This window comes from Colias croceus, chromosome 4 (assembly GCF_905220415.1).
Source record: "Colias croceus chromosome 4, ilColCroc2.1".
Classification (NCBI taxonomy): Eukaryota; Metazoa; Arthropoda; class Insecta; order Lepidoptera; family Pieridae; genus Colias; species Colias croceus.
The window spans coordinates 9,015,297-9,036,059 of NC_059540.1; the positions used below are offsets into that span (position 1 = coordinate 9,015,297).

At 33.8% G+C, this 20,763-nt stretch overlaps 2 protein-coding genes across 7 annotated transcripts in view; both read right to left on the bottom strand.

Annotated features, from left to right (window-relative positions):
* Positions 1-381: 381 nt before the first annotated feature.
* LOC123691391 (DNA-directed RNA polymerase II subunit RPB11) lies at positions 382-1,905 on the bottom strand. The gene is made up of 4 exons (XM_045635761.1): positions 1,682-1,905; positions 1,513-1,602; positions 1,260-1,434; positions 382-687 (listed from the first exon to the last, which is right to left on the bottom strand). The coding sequence occupies exons 1-4, from the start codon at positions 1,732-1,734 to the stop codon at positions 652-654; spliced, it is 354 nt and encodes a 117-aa protein (XP_045491717.1). The 5' UTR covers positions 1,735-1,905; the 3' UTR covers positions 382-651.
* A 3,340-nt stretch (positions 1,906-5,245) lies between these two features.
* LOC123690876 (syntaxin-1A) overlaps positions 5,246-20,763 on the bottom strand; it is a 36,587-nt gene continuing 21,069 nt past the window's right edge. The window contains exons 3-9 of one of the 6 annotated variants that reach the window (XM_045634979.1): positions 19,238-19,337; positions 15,498-15,572; positions 14,720-14,976; positions 12,963-13,100; positions 12,164-12,274; positions 7,989-8,083; positions 5,246-6,378 (exon numbers count right to left, since the gene is read on the bottom strand). In XM_045634979.1, the coding sequence (XP_045490935.1) occupies positions 8,006-8,083; positions 12,164-12,274; positions 12,963-13,100; positions 14,720-14,976; positions 15,498-15,572; positions 19,238-19,337 (759 nt within the window). In that variant the 3' untranslated portion in view covers positions 5,246-6,378; positions 7,989-8,005. Of the gene's footprint in view, positions 6,379-7,979; positions 8,084-8,225; positions 8,327-8,537; positions 10,334-11,281; positions 12,275-12,962; positions 13,101-14,719; positions 14,977-15,497; positions 15,573-19,237; positions 19,338-20,763 lie in introns of those variants that run through there. The other 5 variants (XM_045634982.1, XM_045634981.1, XM_045634980.1 and 2 more) reach the window with 5 other exon arrangements.

The window sequence follows — 20,763 nt, forward strand, 5'->3', positions numbered from 1 at the left end:
AAAATTTTATCTAATCATTGATTTAGTAGGTAGGTAGGCATGATGAAGGCACCTTTTGAACGCGATAATCGCAGAAACTACTGGTCCGATTTGAAAAATTCTTTCGGTGTTAGATAGCCCATTTATCGAGGAAGGTTATAGGCTATGTATCATCACGCTAAGACCAACAGGAGCGGAGCAATGCGGGTGAAACCGCGGGGAACAGCTGGTGTCTGATAAAGAAGGAGGTATGGAAGTTACATAAGTTTCAACCTAATAACATAAGCTTGTACTAGCCCATGGTAACTATACTTATATGATTTGTATCATAATTCCACAGCAAAAAAAATACTAATCCATTCTTACATAAGGTTAGCTAAGAATAAGATAAAGCAGGCAGTATTTCCATAAACATAGTGTAATTGTGTTAAAATTAATTTAATAAAACACATATTTTGTCTAGAAAAATATTTTATTTTCTTAATGAATCTTAACACTAAAACTTAAGATCATTTATTTTTACATTTATTTAAAAATTCTTCTATAAAAATGAATATCCTCATTTCCACATTCTTCACTGCTATTATATAAAACTAGTCATAGATTGGGCTGAAGTTTTTGGGAAATTCTTTTTTATATGTTACGAAAACCATAATGTGTATGTGTGGCATCTTAATCTAATCCATCCTTCTTTTCTTTAATTGCTTCCTGGAAATAACAAATAACATATTTAATTTAACAAAATGCAGTTCCAAAGACAATGGTTTCAATTAAAACCTTAAAAATAATGCCTAAATGAATGATGTGGATGTACAGATTAATTAAAATCAAGGGGTAATAGTACAATGTTTTAATACACCTAGTTAGCTTCACCGGTATATTTGTACTTAATCAATATCTTACAATCAATTTTGAACCTCAGACAGACAGATGTGAGATTTCATAATAAAAAAAATATTTCAAATTTTGTAGTGTATTAGCAACATTTCTTGATCAACATCAATAATCATCTGTCATCAAAGCATGTTTTATGCTTTTGATTTTTGACAATATTTATTATTTCACAATTATGTGAGCCGTGAGATTCTAAAGGACAAAATTTTTCTCATTTCACTATAGAATAGAAGATAATTTATACTAGAGTCAGAAGCAATGTCTTTATGTAACAATGACATTGTTTTGAGTACAGTTTTGAGAAATAACATTTTTTTCGCTAATAATTTTATAAAAATAAACAGAAATGTATATTCTATGAAATCTGATATTAATGAATAATTTACCTTAAATCTCTCTTCAAATAAGGACAATTCGGAAGTGAGATCTGTGATAGCATTCATAAAAGCTTCTTGTGGTGTGTAGTCTGATGTTGTTTGAATACGAAGAACAAATTTGTGTTCCAATGGATGAGGCACTTTGTAACCAGCGAATAAGACTTTTGGGTCCTTCAAAAGCTGGCTGTAAAAAAAGAACAGTATTAAATTCTATATATTCAAGATATATGACAGAAAATAAACGCTTATGATTTAAACCTACTGTCTTATCATGTTGCCGAGTGTATGGTCTTCTTTATTGACCGTAAAAATAGCGGCGTTTGTAACTTTTGTATCTTCCTCTTTCTGGACTCTGTAAGATAAATGTTACATTTTAAATCCAACTTGGTTAATAATATGACAATGCACTAATCATAGCCAAGGAAACTTACTTCTTTTCACCATCGTATAGAAGAAATGATTCAAAGGTTGGCGGTGCGTTCATTTTTGGTTTGAATTTATAATAATACCGAAAAGAGGAATCAAATTATTCAATAGCTGTGTAACCAAATATAAAATATCAGTAAGAATTTAATTAATAAAATCACCGCAACCTGTGATTGATTACAATACAATTACAACGCTCGTCGAATCCTTGATTCAACTTGACACTGACAGCGGAATTTTGACGTCTAAGTGTTGGCACTTGACAATTTGTTTTTTTTTTTAATATTACTAGCAACGAGCGCAGTCTTTTTGTCTTTGTGAATACATTTCATAAATAACTGTATGGTACAAAAATTTAAATAGCCCTGTTTATTTTTGTACTTGTTTACTATCTTCGCTTTTAGCTTTTAGCAGATAATTTCAAGATCATAACCCATTTCATGGTAATACATGGCGGATGAATAATATAATAATTATTGATGGAAAGTAGATATGCTCATCGATTAATTTTCATGATATATAATTTTATTTTTTAATCATATGATTGAATATAAACAACAAAATTCTTTAGAGTAAAAACTGAAAATAATCTGTTTTCAGAAAATATTCAATCATCTGAATAAAAAAAATGGAGTGCCTATTTGGTAAATGTATTAAAATTTTACTGCCTGTTGCTAAATGCATATAGACGTATCTGTCTGTCAATCTGTTTATTCCGGCTACTTGCTGCAACTATTGGATAGATTTTTATCGGACTTAGTGATACACACATGAACGTTAGGATTAAAAGGAAAATCCCGTGAAACCGCGGGACGCAGCTAGTTTAGAATAAGAAAAACACTTTCACAGCAGAAAACACCGTTTATTTTATAATTATAAGAGAATTTCAGATTGATAACCTACATACAGAATATAACTATAAAACCAATCTAACTTTGAATTTTACATGTGTTCAGAATCTCACTGTTATCCAATATACAGTTATAATGTTGTAACCACAACAATAATGCATTTATAATATTAAATAGGTACAATTTTCATGTCTATATTGATGAAATAATGCTGTTCTTACGATTCTTTTTATACCAATTTCATAATAATTTTACAAAATACAAGAACAAAAAAACTGTTACTTACTAATCAATCTATTTTTAATAAAACAAGTATAAGTTAACATTTAAAAATAATAGAGTAATTAATAAAGTCTATAAACATTAATAATGTTTCACATTATTTAACGCGAAGCAACATCGAATAGATTGAAAATACAAAGCACAAATTGTTGTTGATTTTAGGAAAGTTTATCTATATCAAATTGAAGTCTAGCGACTCTACTATTTTAAACGGTTATATTTTAGTTCTTGACTTCTGCTTTTACGAAGTCAAATCGCCCTTTAATAAAAAGGCGCGCTGAACATTTACAACTACAATTTGCAAACAGTATTGTAATAAAAAAAATCAAGATACATAGTAACATTTTAATGCAACTTTACTATATTATGATATTTTTTATTATTTAACTAAACAATGATTAATGTGTGATTAATGTGTCGCTATAAGAAATTATCCTGCAGACCATTTATTTTGGTAGAAGCGGAGAATCTTAAAAATAGTTTTTGCTTTTTTCGTTGTTTTATAAATTCACAAAGCAGGACAAAACACGAGCAATAGGAATTTCAAGTCGACTCCGTCTTAATGAGCTACGAATTATAGAAGAAAACTTAAAAAGTTACAATATTTCTTAAAATGTAGAATAGAGCAAAGACATGACTTTACACTTGAGAAATAACGAACGTAAATTCTCGTAAACAAACACAGGACATTTTTAAACAACTCAATAATATATTCCTGGAAATCTTTAACACTTACTAGCTATCATTTCTGTTAATGTAATAAAATGCTATAAGAATTGACACATAAGTATATATAAACTATACTAATTGTGACTTACACAAAATTAGCAATCGAATAACAATACGCGTACTATTGATAAGTAGTTCTGATTATGACAATATCTATGATTTTAGAATAGTATAATATTTGTATGTACGCGCGACCGTGATCGCGACACCTGAAGATAACAATCTCCTACATAACAAGACCGATGAGTGGCTTTTACGGTTATAATATTTGAACACGAAGACGTCACTTATAGTATATATACTAGTAACAGAATAATACGTCTGCAATATTACGATTTAAGATAATATAGATTAATAGAGATCATTGAAAGCTGACTAGAAGAATATCGCCTACTCTAAGATTACAAACGCCTCGCGTAGTACTGCCGCGCGTTTGATATACTTGTGCGAAGACTCGACGGGACGCACGCGGGCAATGCCAGTAACTATCCCTAAAGAACGTTAATTGGTGTCAGGTTCGCGGCCTCGTGTCGAGGCCGACGGTTCACTTAGCCTAGAGACAATGAAATAGGCGTCTAGCTAGTGCCAGCGTGTCAGCGTGTCAGCGTGTCAGCGATGATACACACAGAGACGCTGAGCGCAAGCGAGACAATTGACTGCCGAGTGAAAAATACGGTTGACATCGTAATGAATCTAACGAGAAAAAGTTATATTACTTACTTTCTCTACGATTCCAAAGGCATCTATAGGGAATCCTACTCTTAATAAAAATCTAATTACGCTATAAATGTTAAAATTAACATTGCTTTCTTTACAAACGCGACCGCACGCTCGGTTCACGAGGAGGTGTGGAGTGCTCGTTCGTCTGAAGACAATATTTAGTGCCGTTGTAGACAATGTACGGGGACGACACTGTCATTATTATCGATACACTTTATTGCACATTATCGCGAACCGTCCTAGTATTAATTTATGATAAGAAAATACTAATACAATTATTACATTGGTGCTTTACTTTCGAGCTTTATTCTACGTGTAATATTACAATATAAACATAAGTACCGCTCGACATACATATCGTTTTATATTGCTGAAGACTTTGTAATAAGTTGACAATAATTTATTAGAAAATTACCCTAGCTAAAACGGCTACATTATGTCTTACTGTACAACGAAGGGCGTCTTAAACATTACGAAAACTAAATAATATCATCACCTCCGCTCGCCGCGGGCGGTACGACCGAAGAAATCCGCGCCGTACATTCGAATAATCCGACCGAAGCGCCAAATTGTATGAACATTATATTTAAATAGTGATGAAGACTCACCGTTCATCAAACGTTACACTCACAATAACAATTATTATATTTATCATTAAACGTTAAAGTTAACTAAACAACAACTGCATCTACTATCACACATTCGAAAGTTTAAAACAATTTTACAAATTGTATCGAACATTATTGCTAGGGCGACGGCACGCGGCGCGATATGCATGCGGTGGTGGGCGGGCCGCGTGCTGCGAGTGGTAACTACAAGATTTGTACTTCGCATTCCTGACGCTCGGCAACCGCGCACGGCCCGGGCCGCTCACCGCCCGGGTAGGGCACGGCCCGGGCCGCTCACCGCCCGGGTTGGGCACGGCCCGGGCCGCTCACCGCCCGGGTTGGGCACGGCCCGAATCGCGCACCGCCCGGGTCGGGCACGGCCCGGGCCGCTCACCGCCCGGGTTGGGCACGGCCCGGGCCGCGCACCGCCCGGGCCGCTCACCGCCCTCACCGCGCTCCCGGAGCGGGAGCACCGAACGGTTGTACACGCAGCCGGACTCGGGCTAATGCAATCATGATTACGCTGCGGGAACTGATCGAAGTTTCGAACGGGAACTGGACTAATTCAGCGAACTATCTATCTAGTGGATTAGCATTTAGAATACGACTGCAATACTGTGGATACAGACGATTCGATGAACAAGCGTGTGGTACGGTGGTGCAGCGTCGATAATCATCATTGCAGAACCCTTTAACCACATACACGGGCCACTAACTCCGCATATCCTATTTCACTACTATATTTTCAAAAACAGACCTATTAATAACTTTTAGAAATCGATTGAAGTTTTTAAATGTATGTATCACATGTATGATATTTTATGTCGATATCACACCGATCATATTATGTGGTGTTGAAGCGTTACATATTATAGTCATAGATTAGCTAAGGTATCACATGATATAAAATACAGAACACATTTTTAAGACTGTTATATATTGCTATACTTTCGGTACCGTGATTATTACATGAGAATTTAGCATTAATAATTTTATATAATAAGTAAACTTTATGCAGGAACTACGTAGTAATAAGTTATGACGAACTACATAATAATCGAAATGTCATTAAACAATTTTAATTAAATATCGCAACAAATCTATTGTAACCCTTTTTAATTCTATAAATTAACATATTCTTTGATTATTTTTGTGTATTTTATAAATTGATGGTATATTTAAAACATCATAACAATAAATATGAAAAATATAAATTGATTTGTGACTAGAAAAAATAAAATAAAAAGGTTACAATATGCTTGCATGTGCGTATATTCAGCTTACTTCGATTGAACGTCAAGGGCCGATATATAATAATAATACAGATCGTTTAGTTATTAAATTCATAACGACTAATGTTATAAGAATATTCCAATGAATAATGGAATGTAATTGAAATCTTATACATAACATATAACACGAGATAAATAACGTTAGATAATGGGGAGCTCTGACAGATGTATGGCGGGTGATTCGCAGGCACCAAACACGTAGCGTCTCGATCTGACGGTCCTATAAAATATAATATGTTATTATTTTTTCTGGAATATTCTATTCGAAGGACCAATGCCCAGACTGGACCATTTATAAAATTTAATTAAGAATTCATTTTTATTTGTTATATTTTAAAGACTTTTTAAACACATACTTATATACTTAATTGACATTTAATTGTTTATTTTAAAAGCAGGTTTAAATTACCACTAATAAGTTTTAAGACTCTACAATAGGCTTTACTCATTTCAATCCATATTTGCGAATATATAGATAAGTTTATGTAGAGTCAAATAACTTATTATACGGTACAATATTTAGAAAAGTTATTATCAATATGGACTAATGACTAAATTATGTCAAATGTTTTATTCTAAACCAAGTCTTACTTCTATTCTTCGAGATTACTATAGCTATAATAAATGTATCTGGCTTTATGTTCAAACTTTGTAAATGTGAACTATTTGACTATTTGTAATGTATAAATGTATGTTATGTATGTAATTATTTGACTTACATTAATTCTTAAAAACTAATAGTAACATGACATGCAGTGTGGAAAGTAGAATAAAGTGAAGGTGTGAAAACCAAAACTCTATTTTATTTAGAGTTCAGTTCTAAAAGACAAATAACCTAGCATGCACATTGCGAACTGGAATTATAATTAAAGTGCAGACAGCAAAAACTATTTGACTGTCCTCCAAATATTAGAAATACTAGTTCAATATAGTTTTTGTTTTTATCCAAGGATATTTCACATACAGACACTTTTGTATGTTCAGTGTCGAATTGTTGTTGTTTGTTTATTGAAGAAATCTGGTTCTTTCGTTTTCTCACTTTACCTTTTAGGTGAGTAGATATTTTATTCAAGAATATAACAGAGTGCTGTAAAGTGAAAGAAGAAAAATATAGGTGTCAGGGTGCAGATAGAGATACCAATAGATTGAAATATACCATTACACAGAAAATTAAAAATAAAAGAAGCAAAACCAATTGTATGGGTTTGTTTAACATTAAAAGAAATAGATAAATGAAAGAAATAGAACTCTATTGGAGTTTTATAAAGAATAGGGGATATTACTATTATACAAGTTTGTATAAATATCCACATTGAAAGAATGCTAAATATTCACAAGCAGACAAATTTTCACAAAAGGGGAATTCACAACGCAAGAATGATTAGGCTGGGCCTTTTTCGATTTTATAAAAAAATTATACCTTTTCCCGTACTTTTACCACCACATTTTTCTTACTCGTGACTCGATATCCTTGTAATCATTTAAATTATTATTTATCTATAGATATCAAAATTTGAATCGATGTGTTCACAATGATAAATCGTGTTATGTACACTGTAACTTTCGGCAACATATTTGTTAAACTCTAAATACTGCTACTTTACTTAATGGAGCAAATATGATTGCGGCATGCAAATTTATTACCCCAATACATTTTACATCGGTACCTCCACACAAACGGAGGCACACTGAATACGGTACACCGATTTCAACAAGCATAATGGCTCATCTCATTAAACAATCGAATGATACATCTACGCGATGGTTCGATATAAAAATCTAACTATATACGCTGTCTAGTCAGCCGAGAGAGTTAGTTACACGTCAAACCTGCCCCCAGCACGCGTTTAGAAGAACGTGTTATACACGTAGCCGGTCGCAATGAGGCCGAGCACGAGCAGGCACAGCATAATCATAATCTTCTTCTGCACAATGACAAATACAACACACATTAGTACGCTAGGGTAGATGGCGAGCGGGTCGGCAGCGGCTGCCGGCGCCCGGCGGTCAGCCGTCAGTCGGCGCCGGGCCGTCGCCGCGGCCGCACCGCTCGCCGCGCGCGGTTACCTGCAGCGGACGGCGCGCGCCTCTCACATGAAGGTGCTCGACACGTAGCCGACGACGACGAAACCCAGAATTAGCAGGCACACTAGGATCATGATCTTCTTCTGTCGTGCCGAGTGGCGACCATGCAACAGTACGCTTTAATCCTGTCCGCGGGCTTTGCCGCACAGGACAGTATCGCTTCACACACATCGATTTCATTACGAATAAATTTAATTTGTTACGAACTAGTGGACTACTCGTGTGGGTGCGTCATTTGCCTCGATTAACGGTTATGGTAGAAAAGGAAAAAAATAAAAATAAAATCATAAAAAATAAAATAAATAAATGTAATTCTCAAATTATGAACATATTTACATTATTCAGTAAATTAATAGTCGAATACATTTAAAGAACGCTCGTATGTATCCACGAGTTAAACATTGTTCGTAAATTAGAAAACAGATTTAAAATTCAAACGTTAAATAACATGTGGTATAACAATATAATGAAGCACATTAAGTAATAATAATAAAGAATGGCAAATAATTATGTCTCGCAGTCTTTACATTATACAAATAAATGATTGCAAGAGAATAAACATTCAATGCTTATTACAAAGACACAATTACCATCGCACAATCAACGACATAAAATCACAGTAACTTGCTAATAACATAGCAATATGATATAAAACATGTGCGTTTCGTAACTAGAAATACTTCATAGAGGAATACGAATTCAAAGAAAAATCCTATTAAAAGCAAATATAACATTAAAAAACATTTATCTTAGTTGTAACGTGACATTATGTAACAAATTAGAAATAAAAGAACAATCAAACACTGCATTCTTAAAGAACATTCCGATCTTATTGCGAACAATAAATAAATAGGAAGTGACTAACGCGATACAATAAGTACTGTTTCACACTATAAAACTGAGAGCAAATAAATTTTATTGAACTATAATAACAATGGAGATAAAAGTACATACTTGAGGAATCTATATTTATTTGTACGATAAGAAATAAAATATGTTTAATATTATATATTCATTAAAGTTTTGTGCAATTTCTTTGCCAGATCACTACATTCACTAAGATATTATGTAATTTATGTGATGTCCTCTTGGCAGTAATGTATGCAGTTTAAAAATACATACATCTTTTTATTTAAACTTATTTGCTCCCCACGAGATACTTTAAACGTTTATCGTGTTGTGTACTTAAGTATAAAGAAACATTGCTTAACTAATAAAATACTGCTTGTGATCTCAAAATATAATTTATTCTTAAAGACTATTTGTAATTTGATGTACGAAAGATATTCTCTGGTAATATTGTAGAATAGGAATTTAGAGAAAATAAAGACAACGTTTTATTAAATGCACAGTTGTCTCATTAGTAAAACTAGTACTGTTAATATATACAATAGTTAAGTATACTTTTGAATCCTTAATAAATTATTATTATCTTATATCTATAATATTGGAATATAATATAATGAGAAGAAATGACTAACGTTGAGTGTAATATAAAGATTTTAAAGTGCGTATTGTGGTATTAGGAGTAGCTTGAAACTCCTCATTATATTATATCCTTTAAACCAGACAATATTTACATAAATGACTTTCCGAACAGTAACTTTATTCGACTGCACTATATACATTCAGGTCTTTATCTATACTAGAGCACAATCTATTTATTGCACTGTACACATAATATTGTCTTCCATCTACTCGACGACAGTAGAGCTAAATACATTTAATATAATCGTTGGTTACAAAAATATGTTTTGAATCAAAATTCAATCAAAAACATCACTGGTGCTACGGTATAATTTAATGAAAATTTTACTAAACATCTCTTGTGTTTTGTGACAGTACTGCCGCATATGTATCGCTCAAGCACCAAAATATGTCATAGCTATACCAGCGTTCCTACAGTACGGACGTATATAAATGCTAGCTAAGACGAATATCATAGTTCCTTGCACTGTTAACAGTTCGTGGGTAGACCGTGTGACGTCACAGGCCCGGCGTGATGACAATCCTTAGGACAGGACGATTGCGAGCACTATTATTAATATAACCAGCGTAACTGACAGGCATATTATGAGGAAGATTTTTTTCTGCAATGACAAAGGAGAAACAAAAACAAAATAAATAAAATGATAAAATACTAATAGCTATGAATACTTCTATTGTAACGTGCGTGGGCATGTGACCGGTTTGGTATTGTGTTACTGGATGTTTTCAAATTCTAAGTGGGTGTTAAAAATGTATGATATTTTTGTACTAGCATGTCGATAATATGAAAACTATATTTCTGATTTGTGTTTATTTTTAAAATGACAGTGACTTAATTATATACTTCATAGATTTAATACGATAGATTGAAATATGTACATGTATTTGAATTTATTTATTGATTAACTTATAGATATGTCTTCCCTTTTTACATGTTGAAGAATCTCAGAAACTAAGTGATAGTTTTGATATGTAATTAAAATATACACGAAAATTATTTTAAATCATATTTATGTATATATTGAAAAGTAAAAAAGCTAGTATTTCTATGCTTAAACACCGCTGTGTGACATGCACAACAAATTACATACAAAGCTCAGCACATATAAAAGCTGCATGTGATATTTAGCCCTACAATAAATATACTATCATTGAATTTTAATACTGTAAAATGCAATTATTTTATCTTATTTTTAGTGTTTAAGCCATGCAGTGAATCATTTGTAAGGCATTTGTTTTGACTTAGGTAATTATTGAAGTCGATTCATTTTATCTGCTCTAAATTTAGAATATCTGCGGTCATGCAGGAAAAAAAAAGAACAAAAACCAGTTATTGAAAAAAAAAAACAAATTAATGACAGACTACATAACCAAGAGGAAAAAAACTTAAAAACCGAACAGATTACAGAGAAAAAAAATGCTCATCAAGATAGTATAGTTCCATGATTAATCACGACTTTCCATCCCCGGCGGTTGCATAGAACTGTGGCGGAAGACTCGCGTATGCTCCATATTAGTCGGGTCGTCAGTTAGAGAGCGAGTCTAGTTACCTTCCGCGCCTTGGTGGCCCACTTGTACGCTTGCACGAGCTCGCCGCCGCCCGTCTCCACGTAGTTGGTCGCCTCGCCCACGTGGTGCTCGATGCGATCTATCAGTTCGCCCTGCTCGCGCTAAGGTCGGGGGCGCTGGGAGGAAACGGGACGCAACCGACGCGCGAACGGCCGATTGGTTCATACGATTGGCATTACACCCCACGGTAAGTGTGTTACGGGAACCGACCGATTATTATCATACGCTGAACGGGAATTGTTAAGAGTTAGGACAGAGTATCAGAGCGGAAAAACAAAATAAATGCAAGTAGTAGTAGTAGTAGTTCGACACAGAAGAACACGTGAGTTACGGTACGTTCAGTGATCCCTTAATTAATACAGACATTGTTAGTTCACAGGTTACTTGCTATATAATAACGTGGTTAGTGTATATTACAGTTGTAATAATAGATTTATAGTATTTAATTAATTAATAGGTTACGATAAACAGTTTCGGTTAAATAACGTGTTATTATATAACAAATATTGTTATACAGAAGGCAAATTACGCACACACCAAAATGAAATACACATTAGTGACACACAAGTCAAATTAGATTAAGTTAAGAAGCCCACTTCCATCGAGTTAGTCCGTGTTAAAAACATATATAATCACAACAATGAAAGCCAATTTGTGAATGCACATAATATAGGTAAAACAGAAAATGGTGTGAACCAATCACCGAATTGTCGACGTAATTAAAGCGGGGTTGTAAATTGAGCCGTTCACGAAACAAAAGGGCGGGAAACGGGAAGAGGTCGGGCGGAGGGACGGGAGGGGGACAAACAAAACAAAAACGCATTAGCAACGAATGTAACGACATTGGTATTAGGCGGACTCACCCGTCGAGCTTTGCTCTGATATTTAAGGGCCTTCTTTGTATCCTGTGTGGCAGTTTGGACATAGTCCACAGCGTGCTCTACATGATACTCAATGCGGTCGATCATCTCACCCTGTATCCATAGGATTGTGTTAGCATTAACTACACGTATTCGTACTACTTTTTGCTACCATTACACATACATCTTATAAGAACAGGGGATTCATTAAAAGTTATATGTCATGAATGAGTCATAACATTATGAGTAGGATGTGATGATCAGTATAATCTTAATAAGAATTTCTGCAATATCAGAGTAAATTACAATATAAAATTCATAACATGTCTATATTCATAAAGAAGTTACGCTTATATGAGAAAAAAGTGTATTGATGATATAAATTACTTAGAAAGGCACATTCTAAGACTGCTGTTTCCTTATTTGTTAACAAGACGGTATTTATATTCATAGCGTGAACATGAATAATAAAAAACATATTATATTTCTGCATAAAATAAAGCTATTAACTTTCACTGTCTAAATACAACAGATATTTTCAGCCACTTAAATTTATTTAATCATTAAATTGTTGGAAAATTAAACGAAGAAAAAAGTCCACGTGGTGGAAATTAAGGTTTCCTCCTCCTATAAATTACCTAAACTGCTTCCAAATCATACCCTACCAGTTAAAAATTAACAACCGCTTTCGGCCACTCTATTAAAGACATACATAGCCTAAAACCCCCCCATCACGCGATTCCAGTGTTCTAGAAACATTTAGAAGCACGTGACGCCCAGCAAATATCAATAGATGTATGACCTGACTCTCGACGAGCATGGCCATGTCCATGAACATGTCGTGCAGCTCCCGGATCGACGTCTCCAGTTTGATGATGTCCGCGTGCCTCGCCTCTATGTCTGCTAGCGTTTGCTTCGCTTGCTGCGTCTCCATTATAATCTGGAATTGTTTTTGATGAACCGTTAGATTTGAATTTTATAAGAATTAAAGAAATTTTAATAATTTATGAATTCAACCCATTGTAATTAAATAGCCAAAAAGTTATGATTACAATTTCTAGGTATCCTAAAATATGTAAAAGAAATCATGGGTTGAATGGGCATGCACCTAAATCGATTCTGCGTAAATTTATGTTTTCTAAGATTCACGTAATCTATGATTTTAGATAGCCTTTGAGAGTCGGAATTTTTTTAATATCAGCATCCTCACATGGAGAAATTCTTATTTATAAAATTGGTTAATCTTATCGTCATTGTCGACCTATTACTGTGAAAGTGTTAGTGGTGGATTATACTACTATAACTGTTGTACTTAATAACAATTAATGCTGAATATGGACCAATTTAAATGAACAAGATCCGTTCCACTCGTTCGTGCAATTAATGCAAATTACTTTAATTTTGATTCACAGACAATATCAATGCAAATGAGATTAATTTTGATTAAACCGTTTCAATTGCTTTATGTTTAATGTGATTGCATCTTATCGTTCACAATCAGATTTGTTTTTGTTTTTCCGCTAGCATTGTTTTACGATCAACAATAACTTTCAAGAAGCAGGCTGAGATAGCTTATCGTGACATGATATTTCAATCAAGCGCTGACTGCAATCAATCTGGATGAATAGATACATGTATATTTATTAAATTAATCTGACCACTTCGTCGCTCGTTTAAAAATTCGATTTTCCCTTCCCACGTCGGTACAGCGGGCCAGTAATTACTGTCACAAGTTGTTCCAGTGCGGTCTGTTAACTGTATTTGCGTTAATGTGATTGCAAGTGCTGAAAATCGCGTAATTATGCGCAATTCCGACCGTTTGTGACGTTATGTGATTACGGTTCGTACATTTACAATAATTGGTATTGTTTTATAAAGAGAGTGTGAAATATGTAGGATGTATATTTATTATTTTATTGTTAAAAAGGTTAAATGCACAGCGTCGGTGAAACTACAATAAAATTATCTTTCACTCCGAAACGCTAATGTAATTGATCGAGAAAAAACAATTAACCAAGGACAAATGCATATTTTTCATAATTTAGATAAAAACATATTAATAACATTTTTCGCCAAGCAGAAACTAAACATATTTTTCTACAAGACGCAACATAATTAATACTGTCCAGGAAAATGCGGGTCATAATAACAACCAGCAATTAGTTTGTATGAAGTTACAAGTAAAGCAAATGAATTTTTAAATAAATTGTAAGAAAATAACTAACGAATGAATCGATATGTTAATTCAAAAAATAGGGTCGAGAGACAAGCTTAAATAACACGGGCAACTATAATAACCTACAATGTATCCACATGTTTATTGCGGGACTATAAGGGGACTGTTTATTACAATTTTGTAGTTACTGCTACTGCATCAAACTACAGAGGTGTATACAATATACATACTATATGTACGTAGTAACAGATTATTTAAAAGGGTGGCCTAGTAATTGTTCAAACATGTTACGATGACCTAGTAGTTTGGTATCGCAGCTTGTATAGATCATGTTACGAGTTACGACGACCCTGTAGGCTATATGAATAGATAGTAGAACGTACCCCTTGAGTGAACACGGCCGGGTTGTCCTGTTCGAGCATGGCCTCCAGCTCGTCGTCGGTGGTCGCGCGCCCGGTGATCTCCAGCTGTCGGAGTATCCTGTTTTTGCACCGATCTCGATAGTCCGTCTGCGTGCGGTTGTACTCCGTCATCACTTCGACGAACTTGCGCGACAGCGTCGAGTGCTGCGTCTTTCTTATCCTCAGGTCCGCTGACGATTTGTTCGAGTGCTCCTCCTGTTCGATGTTCTGCTCTATGTCTGCGGGTTTTTTGTATGACCGTGATAGTTGGTTGGTATTATATTGCACGTTACGGAGAATTGAACATTTAATTTAGAATTCAAATGAATTTATAAAAAAATCGAATAACATACAGGTGTGATAAAAAGGCGAATAGATAACATTCAAGCTTCCATATTTCAAATGAAAATACAAATTTAAACGTAAAAATTGAAGTGGCATCGAGAAAAAATTGTTACCTATTTTCGAAAACAAAATTGGTGATAAAATTGTAATGAGACGCCTATTTTATCATCTCTGAATAAAAATAAAAAGATTTTTCGCGTAAATGGGAACTTGTCCCGGCAATTTTATAAAACGCTCCCTCGAGAGTCTTTTCAAAGACACAGAAAATTTTATGTTTTATAAATTTTATAGTCTCGTCTCTCTCATAATATCAAATGAAACGATGGAGCAACGCTCACAAGCTGCTATTCTAGTTTTACAATAGCACAATGAAACACACAATTATTCATTAATGTAGTTGAAAAAAATTACTTACGTTTTAATTTTCCTCTAACTTTGTTGGCAGTTTTCTTGATATCAGCCATGAGATCTTCTAACTCATGCTTTGTTTCTGTAATAACATGTTTTTAAGTTAGTTAATATCTGTGTTGTGTAAAGGTTTCAGTCAACACATGCTTGTACATAAATCATTAAAATGTATGAAAGCATATTAATTAATAACATAGCCTAGCAATTTCTCGATAATATCTTAACAGTAAAATTCCTCGAGTACATAACTTATGTAAGTACTTAAATGGTTTCAAAAAACAATAACTCATGGATTCGAAAGAAACGCACAAAAACATTTAATTTCTCACTTTTGCCATTAAATTACGCTCGAAAAAACTAAGGGCAATAAAATTATCAGCGTTTAAGACTTAAAACTTTGATCCCAACTTAAGAATGCCTATTTATCAGACCGTGAAAATCTTAAGTGGGTGACATTAAGAAGATTAAATGATACTTGAAATATTATAATGCTATCGTCAACAACTTTCCTTGAAATTTAATTTGCTGCTCCATACTAATCGTTTTATGAAAATGGTAGCGTGTAAATGCAAAATTATATACTGTAGTCTGTATATTGATGTCTGATGATATTGCACCCTTTGCATATTGCATATTGCATATTCATAGCAAAATAGCTCGTTGAAGAGAAGCTATCTTGGGCTTTAATTATACTGCCCCATATTTTATTTTATTAAATTCTTAACACGGAACATTCATAACCAAAGCTAATGCCTTTTGTCGTCGTAAAGAAAATTCAAATATGCTGAAGCACACCCTCCACTTCAATAAATCATAGCCACGGCGAAGTTATGAATAAAAACGTCCCACAATAAACTTCCCACGCTCCGAGATCGTATGTGGTAGATCTAATTGCTTGTCTGGCACAGCGATGTGCAATCGACGCAAATATCGCATTTTGATAAACGATTCCGTCGAACGAAATCAAAGCAAATAAATAGCTTGTCATTGATCCATTTCGTGTTGGGTGCTTTAAAGCTAAAAATGTCATATGTCGAGAGGATTACCAAGATTTGAAAGATTACAGTGTCAAAACAGTAAAACACCCAGTCAAAACATTTTTCATGCTGCGCCGTTGTGAGCAGAATTTCTTTATCTTCTTCAGACAACAAAATTATCAAATGCAATTTGGCATCAATGTTTGTTTTCGCTTTCGACCAGCTGATATCATCTAACACATTTCATTATCATCCAGAAATAGAAAACAGACTATTCTTGCTATATTGCGAGCCTGAGTAAACGACGTTACGGAGAAAGGTTTCAAGTAAACAATTACTGCAGATTGCAGGCCACGGTTAGTCCAGCGCAAAGTTAGTCAATTAACTGGAGGCCACAGCCTGATTCGCACTCGGTCGAAGTTGTCTGAGAAATAATCGCCACGATAACAAGTGCCATTTCAGTGCCGCAGGGCGCTCAACAAAGTGATACAATTAGCAGTAAAGTACACTTCGCTCGTATAACTTACGAGGCGACCGCAAGCGTTAGTATATTGGTCACCAATGAAACCGATTCTCACCAAGTTATATGGGTGTTCCGTTGTAATCAACTTCTCCGACGATAGTTAATAAATATCTCTGAACTAAGCGAAAACGTCTTATTTGTGGCTGTGGTGTGTTAGTAGAATTATTGTATCCATATAATATATCCTTTCCCTGCCCCTAAGTAACATAACAACAATGTAATAAGTTAAGAGCTCTTTTTCTATTTAAAAAGGATTTAAGGCTTAATTCATCCATAATTCGGTAAAGACCTCCCCATGCCTTTTTTATCTTTGACAAGCCACCCTGATGGTGACAGCGTGTTTCGCAAGAACCCATATGGTCCAGGTGATTTTGTCGAGGACGCTTTTTTAGAATTACACAAGATTTTCATTTCTAAGCAGAGTAATTATGTTGATGATTTATCCTCAACATTTATTTATCATACAAATATAGATTTCATCGCTTTCGCCGTGTCCTATTGTGATTCAAAATAAAATCCTATAAATAACTATTCCTTTTTTACACCTTTTATCCCATTACTGTCATCAGAAAAAATGAGAGAACATCTCCATGAGAATATTATTACCTTTGCAGCTTTGTACTAACATAATTGATAATTCATATTCTCCAAAAAAGATTAGCTCGTTAATAATAATAAAGGAATAAAGGAATGGCTTAAAGTTTTATTAATACAATCACCAAACAACCCACAACAAGCTCTTTTAAGCTTGCTTGTACATGTCCAATATACGGGGTTCATTAATTTCATTTACTTTTACTGCAGTGTTACATTTTTAATGTGACACGCAACATTTCATCTATTTTTAGGTTACCCTAAAATTGGTGTGTGATTTTCATCGACCCTCAGGTAACTTGGTTTGAAATTGAATAGTTAAACAGGTTGAAAAATTAACTCATTAAATCTTAAATTTATTCATTGAGTAAACATTTTCAGAACGAAAACACCGTGTCATGTACCTAATACAAATGAGAAATAGCTTCTTAACGTGAAAATTGTTAAAAGAAATCCTTTTTGAAACAGAACTTCAGTTATATCAAGCCTAAATCCGTTTGCCAGTGTTTTATTCTAGTTTATCTTATTTTTTATAATAGCAAGACGAAAGTTAAAATAAGCTCAACATATAAAACGTGAAAATTCCATTTGGCTCGTACATTGTTGCTGTGCGGCCGCGGCGGTCTTTTCACATGTTCCCTGCTGCGTCCCTCGAGAAATGTAATCGTTGACATAATTTCACTGTATGTTTTGTTATGTTGGCGTTTATAACGCTCCAGTTTATATAAACTAAATCCATATTTCTTTTACTTTTCAGGGTCATGTTTGTTGCTGTGTTGTATATCGATGTCTTCGTATAGTTTATATCTATAGAAAGGTTGGTGTTATTGCAATACGATTGCACGATTGCAAATACCTAATAATAAATAATTAATGAAAAATTAAACGAAATCCTTATTTTAATATAACTAGCGTTACATAGGTTTCATAATATCGTTTCTGCATCACAAAGAAATTCTAATTAATGTTAACAATTCTCCTCAGAGAAGCGTTTAAATTCGTTGCAAAGAGGTCGAGACTGTACATTAAATTAACAAATTTTTCTTGAACTACAAGGTCGGTATCCAATAACGGTTAAAAGAAACAATGGTAAACAGTAAGAAATTGCGAAAAGCCCTTGCCGCACCATTGACTTTTCATTAGTTCCGACTTCCGTCTTCTAATCCGACGTCGATTTTTGGCCAGTTACTTCGGGTTAAATTACAACTGTTCTTGTTTTTATTTTATCTATATGAAATCCGCACAATTAGTATTAGAGGTTCTACAAACGATTGTTATATTCCTAAAATTAATATTGTAAAACAAAATTACAGTTCTCAGAAAAGTCTTAACAACTAACAAGCGATAATTAAACGAACCGCGATAAAGGATCTTTTTGATAATTCCAGGACTTGTATTTATAATCGCCTACACAAGAACTCTGCCTACAATCCGCCCACAGCAGCGACGGAACCCTCGTTTTTAGATACAGAGTATTAGACACGCCTACAAATTGCCAACTCGTGGGTATAAAGGGCATTATATTAATAGATCGTTGTCAATAGCTGTTTATTTTTGCACGTTGACTTTTAAAGCTTTAACATTTCCAGTTGCCTTATTATATGAGATGCCTCTATAATTATATTAGCTGGGGATAATATTCGCTACACTTACTTTCATCTGATTGGGGCGCCGATAAAATGGCACTGTGCTTTTTCTTTACCTCTTCGACATTGGCCTGAATCTTATCTATCATCTCCCGTATCTCTTCAACCTGTAAAGAAATCAACATTAAATTAAAGATTTACCTGAGAAAATTAAATGGAAACTACCCTTATTATTGTCTTACTTCATGCAATTTTCTTCGTTCTACACATTAGTTAAAACTGAGATGGATTTAAATAATAATATATGTGTATGCTCTTGAAGAAAGGGGTTCAACGTTTTTAAAACTGAGCACAGCAAAAAGAACCGGGACAGTAATTATCTGAAGAGCATGAAAGCGTCACTAAAGAACCCTCAAGATTTTTTACAATGACATAACATAAGAAGAGATAGTTTTAAATGTTTACAAGTATGTACGAGTAGTTTACTTTATTTATATGATTTAACGTTTAACAATTTTCCAAGTTACGAAAGTTTTCAACAGAAGGCAACATTATAAAATTAAATTCTTAATTATTGACATTTTAAACAAATAAATAAGTTCAAGATTTGGTCACGTACTGCTTTTAGATAGCAAGCTTTATGTGCCTAAAACAACCTGTAGCTTTATTTGGACATACAATAATTTGCCATTTCCCAAATATAATTTCACGAAACCTGAAAAGCCTTGTCTCTGGCACTGATCCAACCAGAAAGCAAATGTCCACTTGGTTGTGATTTTGCACTGATTGGTTCAAGAATGCCTTCATCATTTTTGTCTCGTCCAATATCTCATTACTAATTGCTTGCTTCGTTATATTTAATAATAACTGACAAAGAAAAAGTACTTAATTCTTTATGATATAGGTATATTATACTCTACATTATCAATATTACAAGTATGTAGATGAAGCTTGCAAACAAAATTAAATTGAAATAAAATTACCGAGCGAAAATATCGATCTATTGTAATTAAGTAGATACCTATTCGCTGCTGTATAATACGCTTATATGTTCTTCAAGTGCTGATCGTCTAATTGAATTACGACCATGATGTCATTGGTCGTGACAAACACAATACAATATACATAATATGTATATTTAAGTACAGTATAGAATTAATAATAAGCATACAAATATTTATTTAATATGAATAAGAGCAAGGTCAATGAACAGACTGGTTGAACTGGATTATAAGTGATAAGTAACCTAATAAACATAGAGGCATAATTAGTATGCTCCGTGATAAAGAATGGATGTGAGCTAAGGCTTTTGACACACCCCTTCATTCATGACAGATTAGCAAACTTGCTGTGTAACGACTAACGATGTACAGAGGTACAGATCGAGAGACGATCAGAGGATCGTAAACGGTACTTTACAATAATTATAAGCTGGCTGAGAGAGCCAGACAAATAGACGAGACTTAGAAAAATGATGTATCCAGATTCCAGATTGTTCCTAAAGAAAATTATAATGATATTTAAATCATATAGCCGCTTTATTGTTTCACTGGATACATGTATGAAAATAATAAATATTATCTTTTATGAATG

Coding starts and splice junctions, on each gene's coding strand:
- LOC123691391 (XM_045635761.1), bottom strand. CDS start 1,734: ATGAACGCACCGCCAACCTTTGAATCATTTCTTCTATACGATGGTGAA. Junction 1,603..1,681: donor CTATACGATGGTGAAAAGAA/GTAAGTTTCCTT, acceptor TTTATCTTACAG/AGTCCAGAAAGAGGAAGATA. Junction 688..1,259: donor TATTTGAAGAGAGATTTAAG/GTAAATTATTCA, acceptor TGTTATTTCCAG/GAAGCAATTAAAGAAAAGAA.